Source organism: Symsagittifera roscoffensis, chromosome 3 (assembly GCF_963678635.1).
Source record: "Symsagittifera roscoffensis chromosome 3, txSymRosc1.1, whole genome shotgun sequence".
Classification (NCBI taxonomy): domain Eukaryota; kingdom Metazoa; phylum Xenacoelomorpha; order Acoela; family Convolutidae; genus Symsagittifera; species Symsagittifera roscoffensis.
The window spans coordinates 11,038,518-11,057,141 of NC_087064.1; the positions used below are offsets into that span (position 1 = coordinate 11,038,518).

Consider the following 18,624-nt stretch of genomic DNA (forward strand, 5'->3'; position numbering starts at 1 on the left):
ATCAAGTTGTATGAGTTTAAAAATAGTCCTGCATTTGGAATGTCTTGGGTTAACCAAGTTTCAGTAATGCAAATTATGCTGTAATAGTCATGTAAAATTAACATATTCGAAAAGATTTTTCTGCGCACTGGATCGAGAATACTCCTTAAGTTATACAATAAAACAGAAAGAGTACAGTCTGGGTCTTCTAGTCAAATCTCAGTTTCAGGCTCTTGATTGCTTATGTTGACAGCTTCTTTTCCTTTTAGAGTTTTAGTTCTTTGATTTGTAATTCTTTCCGGTCTACGCCACTTTCGATCAGTTCTCTTCTCTTCAGAAGCAAAACGTTCTCAATATCAGATCTTCAACTGGTCTCTGTCTGTTAATGAACACAGGGGTATCGTACTTGGCAGGTTTTTTCGCATTTTGTAAAACTGACTCAACTCCAAAAACAGTGGAAAATCGAATAATTAGATTTCTGTTTCTATCTTTCTTGTAGGCGCCTTGCCTCCTGATATCAGTCAGGGAAGCTTGAGCTCCAATAAAGTCGAGCACTTTTGTTACTTGTTCTTTCTCATAATCTAGACGTTCGATTTTTTTTGTATTTGGTGCTGATTCTGGAATACCTCGCATTCTCACTTCAAAACGATACTGTTGATCTTGAATCTTGTTATTCGAGTTTGTTCCTGCTTGTGTTGCTGCCGCGTATGACATTCGCGTGCGTTCGTTTTTTGGTAATTCATCAACCCTTTGGTTGATTTTTTCAAGTTTTGCATCAAGTTGCCGAGAGAGTGTTTCTACTTTTGATTACTTTTTCTGTGAAAGTTCTTCAATCTTAGCCTCGAGTTTATTTTGTCTTTGTGTCAGAACGTGGATATTCGCGACTAAAGACATAGCATTTTCATCACAGTTTTGACAAAACCAATGGGCAGATGGAATTGATTGTAGGATTTGTAATTTTTCGGAACTGATATTTTGGCACACCGAGTGGTAATTGGATTTGCAGCTGTCACTTGTCAAAACATTAACAGCTGCAATCGCTTTCTTGCATTACCAAAAAACGAAATTTGTCACAATTGACACTTGCTTTTTAGTGCCTTTCACTTTAGGAGCCATTGGAACGGAATGATTTGTTTTATGACGGAATGTAGTGAAGTTGAATTAGTGTAGTTTAGCTGGTAGGGTTAGTCCAGTGGTACCGCGCCGGCTCTTAACGCAAATATCCCAGGTTCCAGTCTCGGCTGGGTAAATTTTTTGTTTTGGAAGTTTGATAAAATCCTTCCCCACCGCGATTTTGGCTTTATGTTGGCTTTATGTCCAACATTTTGGCTTTATGTCCAATTAAAAAAACTTTCAAACAGAGCCCTTGTAGTTTAATCAAAGTTTGTTTAAGTCTTAGAAATAATTTTTTTAAATGAACTATGTCGTCATTTTTAGCTTTTTTGTCTTGAAAGCAGAGTGCATGCGAGAACGTTAAAACCGAATGCTTCTTGAAGTTGTTTTGTTAGTACAACTCGTTTTTAAGAGCATTAGTGGTCTTTCAGAGACACAATTATGTTTCTGAAAGTCGCAGAGTATCTATCACAGGCTGCTAGTCTGTCGGAAGATATTTGTTTTCTCACATTCAGTAATGAATTATCCACAGAATTTTTGCGGACACTTCAAAACATTTTTCTTTTTCTCTGCTTTTAAAATTTTCCCCCGAGACGGGGAAGGAGTTTCAAGTTATTGCTAAACTTTTGTACATTATCTCAAGTTATAATCAAAATTAAAAAAAAAAAACTTGAATTGTATCGCTTTTTTAAAAACTTTTAAACCAAAATCTAGCGTTTTTCGACGCGCGCTCTCCTTCTGAGTAAATGAGTGATCGTCGTTACTGTTGTGATCGATCAATAATGGATTTCTGAATCAGTACAAAAAGGAGAGTATTGATAATAGTTGTATTTTAAGCTGGAAAATTAGAAACAAAAATGTATGAAATTGTTTTTTTTTTACAATTTAGTTTGGCCTGGGAGAATACTAAAAAAGTATCAGCCTGTCGGGTGGCTTCTCCGTGGCCAAATTTTGTTCGCTTATATTATTAATTTACACCATATAAACAGGACCCAAAAAACATTTGGTTGTCGAATCACCAGTGACTTTCTAACACCCTCCCCTACACGCGCCAATGGGTCACTGTTCGCCTCTCTTTCAAAAGTTTTCTTGGTATTGTAGTATTGCGAAATACTACACACACAAAAGACCATTGTCTTAATTGTTTATTTAACGACCCAATTCTAAATTGGAGCGTGCCATTTAAATTAAAGCCTCTTTTCACTAAATCAGATATTGACTGATTTACTCTTATTAGGACTATAAAATCTTGTTGTGAAAATCCACTCCTTTTTAAATACTTGTCCAATTTTTCTCATTTTTTCATGCTCAATATTTTGAAAGGGGCGGCGATTATTAATACGTCCCTTTTAACTTAACTTGAAACAAACTGGATAAATATTTAGCAGTCTTGCCGGCTGCACTGAAATTCTCCTTGCTTTGATTAAGCAGAGGTGCACCTGCAATATGATGCATCAGAGAGAGTAATATGAATTTTTAATAAGACAAACTGAAGGCTGCGGTTTTCATCAAAGGGGACTAATAAGTTGAAGATATTTGATTTGAAAAAATCAAATAAAAACTAGTTGAAAATTCCCTTATTAGAAAGGGAGAACAAAGGAGCAGGTGAAATCTGAATAATTAAAGATTGAATCAGCCGCCGGTTTATGCTTACGAGCAAAAGGACTGGCCTGAAATCTTCAGTGTTTCATTTTGCTCAGTAAGCAGCAAGTCAGTTCTCTTCAGTCAGATCTTTTAAAAATAAATAATTTTTCTTTTCTACCCTAACAATAAAATTAATCTAGCCCTTTTCACTTATAAAATAGAGAATACATTCTCATTTAAAGTTCGATAAAATTATAAATCGAGATACTCGAGAGACCCACGCCTGAGGAAGTCTGGACTACAAGTACCCAAAGGACCACGGCAAAGACGATACTGACGACCAAACCAGAAGTGCCGAAGTGGACACAACCAAGGGCGACCCATTCATACTAATCAGCCGTCGACCTTAGTAAGAAGATAAAATATTGATGAACAAAATAAGATTAGCTCTACCTCCCCTCATAGGTATATTTCTCTAAGCTGTTCGATTCATTTATATAATCTAATAACCCAGTGCTTTGTATCTAACCAACTAATTAATTCATACCTTTTCTAACTATTGTTTCTACTCTACTTTTTGTCAAGACAATTTGACGATCTAAGGTGAGACTTATAATTTAGGATAAAATTACTAAGCATTCAACCAGCAATGAGCGCTTAGTAAAGTATAGCTTCGTAATTATTTTCACCTAGATTGAAGCTGCTGTAAAAAACTATTGTTTTTGAAATTGATTTTGAACTTTTTACCATTCAATGTTTTTCCGTTTGATCTAGTTAACTTTTAAATGCATTATTTTATAATCATTCTGCGCTTCAACTGGGGTCGAGGGTTGGCTCTAACGATTTTCAAAGAGTGTACTTTTTTGCCTTTGATCCACTCAACTTGTAACCACCCATTGGTTTTTTTGTGCGGTGGGTATTCAAGATTACCATAACCCGAAAACAGTCGAGTCAGTGCAAAATAAAAAATCAGTCCAATTTGTGCCAAAAATAAAATACAATTGCATTTTAACGAAAATCTTTTGTTTGTCACTAATATCATACAATCTTGAATATACAAAAAAAATCAGTCGCAAGCAATAAAAATGAATTAGTCCTAACAATTTAAAGTTAATTGATTACTTTCACGTTCTTCAACAAAAATTAGCCATTGTTTACCAGTAATTTTTTATTTCGAGGTTGCAAGTATTTTAAGAGCTTGGAGCCGTTCATTAAATATTCTCAATTTTCAGGTGTTTGGAACGGGCTTTTGCATTCTTATAAGCTCCGTTTAAATCTCTACATTTTTTTTCCTGCTGCTTCAAAACCAATTAGCCTACCACAATTTTGGAAAGAAAATGAGTTTTTCTGTTCCAGACAATATTCTACCCCTCGTAAAAGTTCAATTGGAATAATTATCAATAATTATAATTTATTATCAATTCCTTTCTGCATTTTTGAAATTTGTACTAGTCTTTCCATACTATTCTAGTTGATATTTGTATCAGTTGATAAATTGATTTAATATTACTTTTTGATAAAAACATATATTGCCTTCTGGCTATGGTCGGTTGAATTATTTCATATTTCGAGTTATCGGCTCAGGAACAAACGGAACCGTTTAGTTATTTTGGCACAATTGACTTCTGGTACAAATGGGATTTTTTTAAGCTTTTGTGCATCGAATCAGTATTCATTGAAAACAACTATAAATACAGAAGTTTTCAGTCGAATAAGTTAAAAAAAACTAACCCTTTAATCCGACTGACTTCAAATTTTGCAAGATCAAGCAAAACACGCGGAGATTTGATATTGTTCTTCAAAAGTTTTACTTTGAGCTTTTATCTAACGTTTTCTCGGTACAAAATCATTTCATTGCACAGCGAGCAATGAAGCGTAGTGTAATAGTTATAAACCAACTCGCCATAAAAGTGATCATTTGATGGTACGTTCGAAGCATTTGATGGCACTTTCGCAGGTGAAATTTAATAGTATCTAGTATATCGATTTTATTTGTGTCTGCTCATTTTCAAGCTCACATGGGGCATTTGCGAGGAAGTCAGACATTAAATCTACATGTTGGAGGTTTTCAAATGCACATGATGAAAGATACATTAAACCAAAGGCTTTATTTTATGATTATTTAGCCACCACAACTTAGAGTTTCTGCTAAATTGAAGCCACGCAAATTGCTTAAAAGGCACCGAATCAAACGACGGTAGACGAGTTAGCAAAATGAGAATTTTTTTATCGCTCAGAACATGCGGGGTGCTTTACCTCTGTGTTAAACCTCAAAATAGAAGGAGATAGAATTTATTGAACCCGAAACAACACATCGATTCAAAAATCAGGAAAAACTGTGTGCTTGATGGATGTTTTACAATGAATTGTATATCTCGAGGAAATACAAAAAAAAGTTGGCCGCTTTTTCAGGAACGACGAAACCTCCAGCGCATGTGATGCATGCAAGAAAGAGCAACCGCTGCGCGAAACGTGTTGTTAGTTGGCCAGATGTCAAAAATTAAGACCAATCATATGTCATCGAATCTCTATATCATGGCACCTTTGTAGGCTGGATCAGATTAGTTTTTTTTGGTAACAGATTTTTGTAAAAGGCGGCTCTCTGCCTAAATCTATGGTCTTTTGCAATCTCAATGAAAATGCCGAAGAAAACATAGAAATAGCATAACGATTAGAAATTATTGGAACATTGGAGCTAAAAACTGAGCTTCTGTGTTTCTCAAAATGGAAGGTATTTAATGGAGGGCTTATAAAACATAATTTATGAACAAACTAATAAGTTAGAAAAAAATCTGTTCTATATATTTCGCATAGAAATGAAAATCAGTCGTTTTCAGAAAAATGGCGTCTTCGGAAAAACAACCAGTCATCTTGAGTACCCTATGATACTGATGAAAAACTTTCAAACACCTTATTAAATGATAGTAGAAAAATTGATGTTTAAAAAAATGATTACTCCTTATTATCAAATCTAAATTGGAGAAAAAATTTTAGTTTTCGTGAAAATCCTCTTAAACAGTACATTTTTACAAAAGTTTCAACATTAGTTTTAGAACATGCTTGCAAGGTTGTCTCTCAGCTAGATTTTGACCTTGAAAAAATTGCGCTTTTAATGATTGATGTCTAATTGAGTTATGCTCAAAAATAGTTTGCAAACCGCCATAAATTGATCACCGAAAAATGATCATAGATTATATATATAGGCGTTTTACATATATACTTTATCTTTGAGCCTGAGTCATCAATCTATAACCGACAGCACCAGGGGCGGATCTAGGATTTTCTCGAGGAGGTGGGCGGATTTTCAAAAAATTTTCCAAAATTTTGACGACCTTTTTTTTTAGGTCGACCAAATTGATTTTTCGAGCTCTCCCAAAGCACTGTTTTTGGGCACTTTTTAAAAAATGTTGACAAAAAAATCGCGTTTTTTTTGGCGCGCGCTCCCCCTCAAAGTTAATATATATTGGCGCCCAAGGCGCCTTTAGAAAAATTTTAGGATCGGTCGGCCAAAAATTGATTTCTGAAAAAGTATCAAAGGGGGGACCCTTTGGGTCGGCAGGGGGTCAAATCCCAGAAGAGGTAGCGTCCGCACCCCCGCCCCCCCCTAAATCCGCCCCTGGACAGCACTATGAAATTGCATTGGAAATGTCCTGAAATGTCCTAAGTTTGTCTTACACAAATAATATAACTAAAGTATTATAGTGTCAAATATGTTTTTTTTTCGAAGCTGAGTTTTTAATTATTTATGGATTGATCTCTAAGCATACATAAACATGCCAAACAGAATAAATAGGCGTTTTGGGCGTTTTTCAAAAAATTTATCAAGAGAAACGGAACAAAATCAACTTTTGTGTATCCAGGACAACGTTATGCACACAAAAATATGAAATTTTGCATTCACAAAAAAATTTTTGGAAAATGTTTGTTTGAATACAAAGTTTGTTTTGCAGTTAAAAAACACACAAAATTAGGGGGCACATTCGAAAATAGATAGTAAAAATTTTGTTGTCGCCATCAAAAAAATGCCTGTTATGCAATTTCCAAATAAGAAAATTGTATGATAAGCTTTTTTTTGATAAACAGCGTTTACTTTTTTCTTTCATGATGTTACACCAACTTTTATGCCAATACACGAAAAATTGTGTTTCAAATTTGATCACTTCATTTTAGCAAAATGTATCAACTTTGTATGATTACCTATTTTTCTGGTTTAGGGAATTGTATGATAAGGGGAATGGAGGTCAACCCGGGTACCGAGCTGCTCGTAAAATTTTTTTACTGGGTTTTTTCTCTGCATAATTATTTTTTTTTGGTATTTTGTAAACAATTACTTTTGCCATACCTACTAATTACTTTTTAGATATGTTTTTTTACCCTTTCTCAATTTTTTGCGTTTTGATAAAATTTGCTGATCTCGCTCACAGTAGAACTTTGTGCAAGATTATGCTTGTTTTTGTGTTTTGAACGGATATATTTTTATGTTCAACCAATTTTTTTCTGTGTTTTAAAAAAGATTTCTCTAGCAAAATGGCTGCAAAACTTTCAGAGGGGCTGAATTTCGTTAATTTTTTTGTAAAAATTAAAAATTAAAAGGAGGATAAATTTTGTTATTTTTTGTAAAAATTAATAATTAAAGGTAAAAGTTTTTTTTTCTTGCGTTAGATACTCTGATTTCAAAAAATTTTTTGATAATAAAGTATTAAAAAGCTAGTTATTTTGGCTGAAATTTTCATTTTTGTCTAAAAATTAATTGCTTTTTTTTCGTAAAATACTTATTCGTTTTCAGAAAAGATTCACGACTGGGCCTTTACTTTATGTCGACATCAGTGTTGTAAATATTTGGAAACTCCAAAAAAAGTGATCTTTTTTGTTGGATTTTGCTGGCAATTTTGTATTTTTTTGAGTTTTGGTCATAAAAATTGGTTTATCAGCAATCATTCAAGTAACTATATCCCAAATCTTAGTTCAACAAATTGAAAACTCTGAAGTATTTGTTTTTCAACATAAAGAAATCCTAACTTCGATTTTTTTTGGTTTCTATAAAAAAAAGAACATTTCTGTAGCTTCTTGTTTTTGGAAATTTCCATCAAGCAATTTCTCGGCATTTTTTCGTGGTTTTCTCAGCACATTTGTACCAAACATGGGCTTTTTAACTGCAATTTTTCTAATTCCAAAAAGGAACCGCTATTTTTTTCACAAAAAAAAATATTTGTTTTCAAAATGGTTTGATGACAGGACCTTAACTTTATCCCGTACATCAGTATTGAGAACATTTTGGCAATTCCAAAAGTTAATCTTTATTGTTGGTTTTTGCTGGCAGTTTTTTTTTGTTGAGCTTTGGTCTCAAAAGTTGGTTTCATCATTTTTCATTTGGTTTTCGTAATTAAATTCAACGGTTTGGAGTGCCCAAGTCTGAGTTTTTATTTTTCACAATAAATAGGAATCTTAATTCGGGGTCTTCTGGTTTTAATTGAAAAAATACGGAATGTCTGTAGCTTCGTTTTTGGAAATTTTTATTTAATAATTTTTCCGGCAGAGTTTTTCATATTTCTCAGCACAATCGTAACTAAAAATGTTTTTTTTTAAGATTTGGAATTTTTGTTCCGGCTTTCGAACAAAATGACGGAAAATCTATGCTTAGGGTAGTTTTTTATCCAGACATAGTTCGGTTTTTTAACTAGCCATTTTTGACAGAATTTTCTATATCATCCGCAGGTTATTGATGTCTTGAGACCAATTTTGAAAAATTAATTCACACGTATGATCAACACTTTAACAGCTATGGATGTAAATAATGTCAATTTAATCAATCAACACGCGATATAATGTGTAAAGGGAGATGAATACGTCTTAGAAACTGTTCCAAACTGAATTGAGGCATGCTAACAGGTCAACTCAGTACTTCTCTATCCGCAAACTATATCACTTTGCACTTTGTAGCGTATGGAAGATGACTGGTTGTTAGAAAATCTTTTTCGGTTTTTTAATTATTTTTTGGCATGTTTAGATTCCTTACATTTATTTGAGATCTCTTGAAGAAAACAAAGTAATTATTCTAATTACATCAATATTAAGCATGTTTAGATTCATTATTTTCATTTGAAATTTCTGAAAGAAAAATTAAAATTAGTCTATCAAATGAGAAAAAAAGTGTAATTAAACAAATGTAAACAAACATATTTTAGTAATTTTTCTAATAATTATCACAGAGCACCTTCTTCCTAGTAAATTGAAAAGCCACAAAATTTGTGAAGGGTTAATAATTTGATACTTTCACATCAACAGTAGCCGGTTGCTGTGCAAAAAACTCAGAGTTATCCGTTAAACAATAAACTTGGCGAAGGTTTTAAAAATTTTTAGAAGAAATAGTTTCTTTACTAAATGTCTGTCGGTTTTTTTGTTAAGAAAACTCAGTATCCTCGCTGTGAGTCTAAACAGTCAGCACAATTAACTAGCCATTTTTTACAAAAATTTTTACAGCATCTACAGGTTCTTGTTGTCTTGAGCTCAAACTTGAAATTACAATTCACACATATGATCAACACTTGTACAATTATGGCGTAAAATATTGTCAATTTAATCAATCAACGCGCGAATTAACGTGTGAGGGAGATGAATCCATCTTAGAAATTGTTCCAGAGTGAATTGAGGCCTGCTATTAGGTCAATTCAGTACTTTGATACAAGCAAAATATATCATTTTGCACTTTGTAACGAGTGGAAGATGTTAGGTGTTAAAAAAAACTTTTTTAATCATTTTTTGGCACTTTTAGCTTCCATTAATTCATTTGAGACACTGAAAGAAAACAGAACAATTTTAGTTATCTAATAATAATCATTTTTTGGCATGTTTAGACTCTTTTCAACATTTGAGATCGCTAAAAGAAGAATACAAATGTTAATAATCTATCAAATGTATAAAAAGTTGTAATTAAAAAAATTTAAACAAACAAAATTAAATAACTTTTCTAATTATTATCACGCCTTATTTTTAGTAAAGTTAACCATCACAAAAATTTTGCGAAGGATTAATAATTTGATTTTTTCACAGCAATAGTAGCCGGCTGTTGTGCAAAATACATAGAGCTATCAGTCAAACAATTACTTTGGCGATTGTTTTAGATATTTCCAAAAAAAAGTTTCTATACTAAATTTTTGTCAAATTTATGCTTAAAAACGCTGCATCCTCGCTGTGAATCTGTCTGAACAAACGGAACGATGACTCACAGTTTTTCTTGAACTAAAAGAATATCTCTTCAAAACTTCAGTTTTAACTTTGAAATCTAAAATAATGAAAAAATGAAAAAAAAAAGTCTCGAAACCGTCCTGCTCTATGGTTTCCTGCCAAACAAGAAGTGCTCGAAGTAGTTATGAAAAATTCGGAAAGAGTCTATTTTAAAAGCAATCTTCTTCTAACAGTATAACTTCTAAATTCTTTTTAAAAATTGATATTTTTATTCCTTTCCTATTAAAAGTCAAAGTAGTTCTGAGTATTAATTCTGTTCCAGGTATTTTAATTGATAATTTATTAATTTTGTGGCAATCGCTTATTTTAGGGACAAACTCATAAAAATTGTACGGTATAGTCTCCATTTTATCAAATAGTTTTCAAGATAAATAATGAATGAGAAACTTGTTTATGTATAATTTAATTCTTCGAAACTTACACTCAATTTGCTTTTCATAGCTATAACATACCAAAAACTATCCGTGCCCTTCATTGGACGGATTCATTTATGAAATTGTAAAAGGAACTGCCATACCTTTCCATAATCTTTGTTTTTCAAACAATTAAGCGAATCCATTTTTTTTATAGTGGCGCCGATCTGAAAAATTTCTAATATACCACCCTATAAGTTTCGACCTTTGACAATGTAGAGAAAATTTGTCTTCGGATGTGTTTCACTTTTCAAAATAATTTACCACTCATATTCTGGTGAAAAAAATAATCATTTGAATGGTGGTTTGATAAATCTTTTTGAAGCCCTTTCAGTCGTAATTTGAAGGAAGATAATTTTTTTTCTGGTCTGGGCTAAAACCGTTCTGAAAATTTGTTTGGTTTAAGTTTGAGCCAATGTAGCGAACGAGGAGGATTATAATAGGACGATAAATTTTTGTTTGAGCTATGAATACTAGATTCCAGGGGCGGATCTAGGATTTTCTCGAGGGGGGGGGGCGGGTTTTCAAAAAAATTTCCAAAATTTTGACGACCTTTTTTTTAGGTCGACCAAATTGATTTTTCGAGCTCTCCAAAAGCACTGTTTTGCCCCTATTTTGGCAAAATTTTCTGCGCCGCAGGCAAACTTTTGAAAAAACAGTCAAAAAAGCCGTTTTTGGGCACTTTTTGGAAAATTTTGACAAAAAATAGCGGCGTTTTTTTTTGGCGCGCGCTCCCCCTCAAACTTAGTATATATTGGCGCCGAAGGCGCCTTTAGAAAAATTTTAGGGTCGGTCTGCCAAAAATGGATTTCTGAAAAAGTATCAAAGGGGGGACCCTTTGGGTCGGCAGGGGGTCGAATCCTTGAGGGGGAAGCGTCCGCCCCCCGCCCCCCCCCCCCCCTAAATCCGCCCCTGCTAGATTCGACTCAAGTTTTATTTTAAATATAATTTTTTCATCTGTCCATTTTTTGAAAACACTTGCCATGTTATACAATTAAGTTACTATTGCTATCAAATAAGCCTAATTTCTAGCCTTATATTTGGAATTTTAATCGCATCAAGATTTAAAAATGACACAATCTGTAATTTATAAAGTTTATTATTATTAGTTTTTTTTTGTGATTTTAGTCGGAGTATTCTGTGCAATCTATTTCTTTTTGGCTATTTGTGTTCAATGCTCTCAGTTTTGAGAAATTTTTTGTGTAACTTGCCTCAGATGACTCCGTAACAGCACTGATGATAAAATCTATCAACTTCTCTTTCTTAGCAAATGTCAAGGGGTACAACTGAAAGTATCCTGAAAGTTCTTTTAGCTGCTGAATAACTAGTGATAAACTCGTCAAATGTTCTAACTTTTGTTTGAAATTTTGGTTACCTTGATTCTGCTAAATTAGTAAAATATTCAAATTTTATTATCAGTGCTGTACGGATGCAGATTAAACAAAAAAACACCAAAAACAAATCAGAATTCATACCACGACTCATAACTAAAAGTAACTAGCTTGCCAAAATTGAAATTATTTTCAAGAGGCTTATTTTTTTCAGTAAATCAGTGAACCAAAAAATCAATGAAATTCATCAAAAATTTGAAAAATGTTCCAATTTTTGCAAATTTTATGGGCGTTGCTTTTTCAATTCCCTTATTTGAATTTCAACTGTGAAAAACTTATTTGACGTTCTCATATTGCGATGATATCTCACATGTTAACAAATCAATTGTTTTGGACGCATTTTTCTTAATACTTTAAGACAAAATTTCAAGCATTTAGCCATAAGAGCATGGGAAAACGAATAAAAAACAGAAATTTTAAAAGGTGGTGGTATGAGATTGGAAAAAAGTCGAACCGGCAATAAATTTTTTAAGGTTTGATGGTTACGTATCAGTATTTAGACAACCGCGTATTCAGACTCGTCAGTAATTAGACAAGTACTGTATTAACCAATCAGAATCGAGACAAGGAAGAAATTGAAATTTAATAATTATTTATTTCGTAAATTTGCTTTCTCATCTCGATTCTGATTGGTTAATATGGTAATTGTCTGCTTTTCGACGAGTATGAATGCGCGGTTGTCTTAATATAGACCGCTCTCCAGGTTTGGTATTGGTTATGTTGAACTGCCGCATACTCGACCTTTGAAGTGGTTACGTCTGCTGAAGTGGTCACGTCTCCTCCTCTCAGTCGAAGGTCGGATGTTCGAGGCCCACCATGAACCGTACTCGTTTCTTGAGGGTGACGCAACATTACCCAGCTCAGAAAAATAGCCAAAAAACTGCACGTATAACTTAACCGGGCTAAAATAACGGTTCTCCGCGAAGAATTGAACAGCTCGTATGTTGGTTCTTTCCCTTGTGAATATATGAGAATAAAGTCTTAAAAGCCAATGCCTCATGCTTGAAAGTGCTTTTCAATTTTTCAGCCTTAATATTCACTTGAAGTATTTCAATTCTGCTTGAGATGATCCAGTGCAAATTCTGGGATACGCTCCAGTTAACTTTGTGCCGCGCTTCTAAAGGGATTTGCAAACGATTGAGTTGTCACTTGAAACAATTTTAGAAAATTCAAAGAGCTTTTATTCAAAAGACCATAAAAATGTAAAGCAGTATCTTCTTTTTTTTGGGGTCTCTAATAAGGCGTTTGTTTGAGGGGAAAAGCTACAATGGGAAAGCCAATAGTTGCCCATTCATTGTTTTTTTTTCGAATTTTAACTAGAAGTCGGCCAAAATAAGCGGGCGATTTCTTTCTTCTAACTGACCAGTCCAGTTTTGCAGAACTTTGCGAGCATGTACAGCCGATATGTTACAGCCGGACAAAAGATTTGCAATTTAATGCCATCAATTTATGCTGATTTTCCCTTTGTAAAAGCTTAACCGATGACATTTTCCCGCTTTTGGTCCTTTGAACAGAACCTGAGTTTAACTACGTGGTTAAAAATCGCCGACCCCATATATGAACAAGGCTGATGTTAGTGCAACCGACCATAACGCTTCTATTTCGCATGTACAATTTACGGAACGGGTACTCTTGTTTTTTGACCCCTCAAAGCGGGTTGCCGCAAATGTTGCTGCAGAATTTCCGCTTCAATTATCATCAATGTAGCTAGCTCATAGGCTGGTTTCCTTTCAGGCTTTAAAATGTAAATTAACCCGCTCCCTATTTTTTATTCACAAATTATTCGCAGACTTTTTTCGCTGCTATTTCAAATTGTGTTACCAGTTTTCCAATAGTTAACTTGCCGTCTTTGAAGCGAAGCAGCTATTTTAACTAACCAATGTATATACCAGGAAACTTTTGCAGGCGTTGCAAATTATACTGAAAATTACTTTTTTTATCGGCGCCAACTTGAATTATTGTTATCGGTTGATAAACGTTCTATTAGATATTTTCTGCCATCAGCAGCAGAAACAAAACGCTTATCTATTCTAGATCATTTTTATCGATATACATTATGACTATCTTTCCATTTTACCTTGTCCGGGACTTCATTAAAAATCGGCTTTGTTTGACTATTTAAATTGCTTTGGAATTTGCCTAAAATTCCAAATTTGTGTTTTCCTCTGTTTGGTTAGATTTTAAATTTGTAAAATTTGAATGCTTTTAACGTTTTCCTAAATTCGCTTATCTTCTTTTATCAACTGTAAATGTAAAATGCTTTAAAATGAAGATAAAACATTTCCTTTTTTTACCCGTTTATTGAGCATGTATATAAATTTTACAGAATCTCAACTTTATAAACTTTTTATTTTTATCGTTTAACTTTAGTCAATTTCCAAATATTCTGCATAAAATGTCGGATGATTCGATGAATTCCTCCCAAAACCTTCAAAAAAAGGGCACTCAAAAATCAGATAATTTTTTGAATGCGCATCCTGTGGTGAGACTCGTGAAAAGCCACGAAGTCGTGTTGCAAACTCAGTCGTCGCCGAGTAGTTCTAATCACAGCACTGTTTTATCAGAACGTAACAAAAATCAGTTGACTTGTGCTCATCTAACGACCAGTAGATGGTATAACAAAAATGTCGCGTCTAACCAAACTTTGCACTCACCTTTGTCTAACTGCAGCTCAGAAGCGTCATACTCCCCGAGCATTTACAGTCCAGATGGCGAATTTTCTCAAAGCCCCCGAAATCTGGAAAGACCTCAGATTCCGCCGCAATCGTTGTCCGTTTCCAACAGTCCCGATTGGAGGTCTACGATTTTTAGATTCGAACCTGAAAAAAGCGCTGCCAGAACTAAAAGTACCGGCTCCTCTGCTAGTTCAAGATTCAGAATTGGGGGTCTGAGTTTGCGCAAAATTGACAATTTTCCCAAAAAAGGCAAGAATTTGTCGCTGCGGAGACTGCATTCGCCGCATAAATCTAAAAGAAAAACCGGCCTGGAAACCGAACTTAATGCGCTGAAAGAGTTCGCTCGTGAGCTCAATTCGGGCTTGAATTCGCCGGATGAGTTGATAGATTATGCCAGTTACAAGTTTATAAATTTAGACGTTTCAGCATCTGAGCTGGAAGCGCTGCGATTAGTCGTAAACTTGGATTTATTTTTCGTGGCTGATGTTTTAGTGCCGAAGAGCAAATATTTCAACCGACTCGCGTTTCGCAAACTCAAGCGAAAGTCGAGTGTCAAGTCGGCCCGAGATGCTCCTCGTAATTCGATCACGACAAGTCAGTCGGTGATCGCAGGCGAGAACGATTCAGGTTTCGGACCAATGCGTTCGGAATGCACGTGGAGATGTGTGGCGTCTTCGTCTAACGAGGTAAATTCAAGTCTAGAACATTCTTAAATGAAGTAGTTTTCTAGGATGTAATATTTACCTCTATGGCCAAGCTTATTATGACTATTTTTGCAGTAAAAAAGTGAGCTTTATCTTATTTCAATGTTCTAAAATTATAGCAGGTGAACGAATGAAAAAATATATTTTCTAAGTTGAAGCTTCTAGGCTACCAGTCAATTGATTAAGCGTGTTTAACTGTTCTTTAGCATACAACTTAAAGCATTTAAGGCCATGTAAAGTTTAGCTCAAAACGACTTCATTTGATTGAATGAAAAAAAATTTCTGCAGAAAGAGCTGTTCGACAAACTGAACACAAGTGACGTCATTGCAGTCCATTCAAAATGCACCAATCAGAATAGTCAGATGCAGCGGACACCAGCCCACACGTGGGTGCACAAGAGCGGCCAGTGTTCGCTGGAGATCCCGGACACGCCTCTGTTCCAGCTGACAGAGGCGGAAGTTGTCACTCTGCAGAAGCTGGCTGTCATCTGCCTTCGTGCCACTGACTTCTCCTGCAATATCATCATACCCAGAGGTCAGTTTAGAATCAATGACCTCTCATTTACTATCGATCTTGGATATTTAACTATCACCACTCCCCATATGATGCCTTGTAGAGTTTTCTAACTAAGATGAAACTATCGGGAACACATGTTGACTTTAATCGAACCCATGTTTGCGGGTAGCTGCTGACAACAGCATCTAATAGTATAACATAGCCTTAGACAAAAAAAATAAGACTATTTCTGCCTCGTTTTGACTCCGAAGTAGTTCACTTTTCGGCAGCTAGATGATTGACAACATTTCGTTTCACAAGTAAATTAACCGGAAGGAACTACGGGAAATTACAAGTCAAGAGAAAACACAAAACTGCCCCGAAATTAGGCATTTAAAAGCAAAGTTCAAAGTCAAAAATGCAAGTTGGAAACTAATTTATCAATTAGCGCCCGAAAAAACGTAAAAAAGCGCCTGTGAAAAAAGCGAACATTTTTTTGATAAGTAATATGAAATTGTACACAAAAAACTCAAAAATCGCAAACTTAATTTCATTCGCTGTTAATTCGCCCCCCCCCCACCCCTGCAAAGCAAGAACAGGTCGGGTCGGGTCCAGAAACTGCTCTTGTCAAGGACTGCGGACAATTTGTTTCCACCGTAGCACCGTTGGCCTAGGTGGATCGGGTTGTAATAGCGGAGCATTCGGTTTGCTTCAAAAATTGTGCTGAATCGTGTTACGTCAATCCTATTTTATCGGCAAAAAGGACCATAACAACCTGATTTTGTTTCAAAACAGGAATCTTGAATTTCAAAGTAAACATCGGAATTCACTAACAGTAACCAAACTTTAAGGCAACAACGGATTTTAGTAATTTCAAAGAGCACGAACTTAATTTTTGCCTGTAATTCCAGTAAAAACAATTACTGATTTGACATCAAGGCAACGCCCGCAAAACTCATACTGCACATTAAAGCCAATTTTAAGTTTTTTAGTTTTTTGCTTGAAAAAGGACAAACTAATCGAAAAAAAAAGATCTTTTTATTGTTTGTTTCTGCAATTTATCCTCCATAGGCTTTTGTAAATTATGAAAGGATGTGATTAGCGCGTTGAACAATAACAAGACTGCTCGTATCAGGGCGAAGCCTTGAATGTTCCGACTGCCTTTTAAGGCTTATGGAGCAGTAATAACATTAAAAAATTAAATGTAAAAAAAAAACACATGAAAAATTTTTTTCCAAAAATTTGATTTTTTTTTGAAGTTCATCCCCCACACGCCATATAAAGTACAAAAGGATAGATTTCGCTGCTTGTAACAAATCAATTATGGCAAATAAGCTTCGTTAAACCAATTTGGAACAATTTCTAAGACGAATTAACTCTCCGCTTACGCGGTAATATCGCGAAATATATCGCACGTTAATTGTTCTAAATTGGCCAAAATGGCAATCTTTGAGCCCCCATAACTTTACAAAAAATGATCACAGGTGAAGTATCTTTTCAAATTTAAGCTCACGACAACAATACACTTTGAATGATAAAAAAAAATTCCGCCAAAAATGGCTAGTTAAAAAGTCGAAATTTGTCTGAAGAAAAAAAAACCCACCCCGAGCACAAATATTCCGTTACTTTTGTATCGAAAGTCGGAACAATAAAACCAAACGACCATTTATCCGCAGTCCTTGTGTGCTACTAGAAGCCTTGCGGGCTAATTAGTCCTATTTGGCCCCAAATTAGCAATTTCAAACTCGGATAGTTTTTTGAAAATTGATCACAGCTGAATTTTTATCAACGTTTGAGCTCCCAACAACCAGATGTTTTAGATGTTATGAAATACTTCCACCAAAAATTCTTAGTTAAAAAATTGAAAATTGAGAAACAAATTACAAAAAATCACCTAAAGAGTAAATATTCCGCTTTTTCTTTGAAAGTCGGAACATTAACAAATGATAATTTTTCATCCGATTTTCCAATCAAGTGACGGATTATTTGAGCTCGCGGTAGTTTTTCTCCAGACGGTCAAGTTTCGATGGATTTCATTTACATCATCTGAAGTGTATTGAATTGTTCAACTGATAATTTGAAAGAGTATTTTTTAGTTGTGAAAGTTGTCAGTAAAGTTATGGGGGTTTAAAGATTGCCAATTTGACCAGTTTGGGATAATAGACGCGCGATGTATTTCGTGATTTAAGGCTTAAAGGGGGATGATCCTTAATAGAAAATGTTCCAATTTGAATTGAGACATGCACTTTGGTCTATTTAATTGGTTTCTTTACGAAATATATCACTTTGTGTTTTGCATAGCTTGTCGGGGATGATTTTCCAAAAAATATATATATCTTAATTTTTTTTCGTAGTTTTTTTGAAATTGGTTTTTTCATTCTATAGAAAACACTAACCATAGACCTTAAAGGCAATTGTAAAAGCCAGGGCTTCACCTTAAAAATTTTCTAAGTCTTTCTCAAAAAGTTTTCTGAAAAATCGAAAACTGAGAACAAAAAATCACCTCAAGAGTAAATATTCGGTTTTTTTTGAAAGTCAAAACATTAACAAATGATCATTTGTCATCCGACTTTCGAATCAAGTGACGGAATATTTGTGCTTGCGGTAATTTTTCTCCAGACAAGTTTCGATGGATTTCATTTACATCATCTGAAGTGTATTGTTTTGTTCAACTGATAATTTAAAAGAGTATTTTTTAGTTGTGATAGTTGTCAGTAAAATTATGGGGGTTTAAAGATTGCCAATTTGGCCAGTTTGGGATAATCGACGCGCGATGTATTTCGTGATTTAAGGCTTAAGCGGAGATTTAATTCTTCTTAGAAAATATTCCAATTTGAATTGAGACATGCACTTTGGTCTATTTAATTGGTTTCTTTACGAAATATATCACTTTGTGTTTTGCATAGCTTTTCGGGGATGATTTTCCAAAAAATATATATCTTAATTTTTTTTCGTAGTTTTTTTGAAATTGGTTTTTTTTTTGAAAAATCATTTGTCATTCTATAGAAAACACTAACCATAGAG

General features: G+C 34.3%; 1 protein-coding gene across 4 annotated transcripts in view; it reads left to right on the forward strand.

The window, feature by feature from the left end:
* LOC134842087 (rho GTPase-activating protein 6-like) overlaps window positions 1-18,624 on the forward strand; it is a 61,991-nt gene that overhangs the window by 18,657 nt on the left and 24,710 nt on the right. For 3 of the 4 annotated variants that reach the window (XM_063858254.1, XM_063858255.1, XM_063858256.1), the window contains 2 exons: window positions 14,893-15,086; window positions 15,393-15,639. In XM_063858254.1, coding sequence (XP_063714324.1) covers window positions 14,893-15,086; window positions 15,393-15,639 — 441 coding nt within the window. Of the gene's footprint in view, window positions 1-3,061; window positions 3,086-14,892; window positions 15,087-15,392; window positions 15,640-18,624 lie in introns of those variants that run through there. The other variant, XM_063858258.1, reaches the window with a different exon arrangement.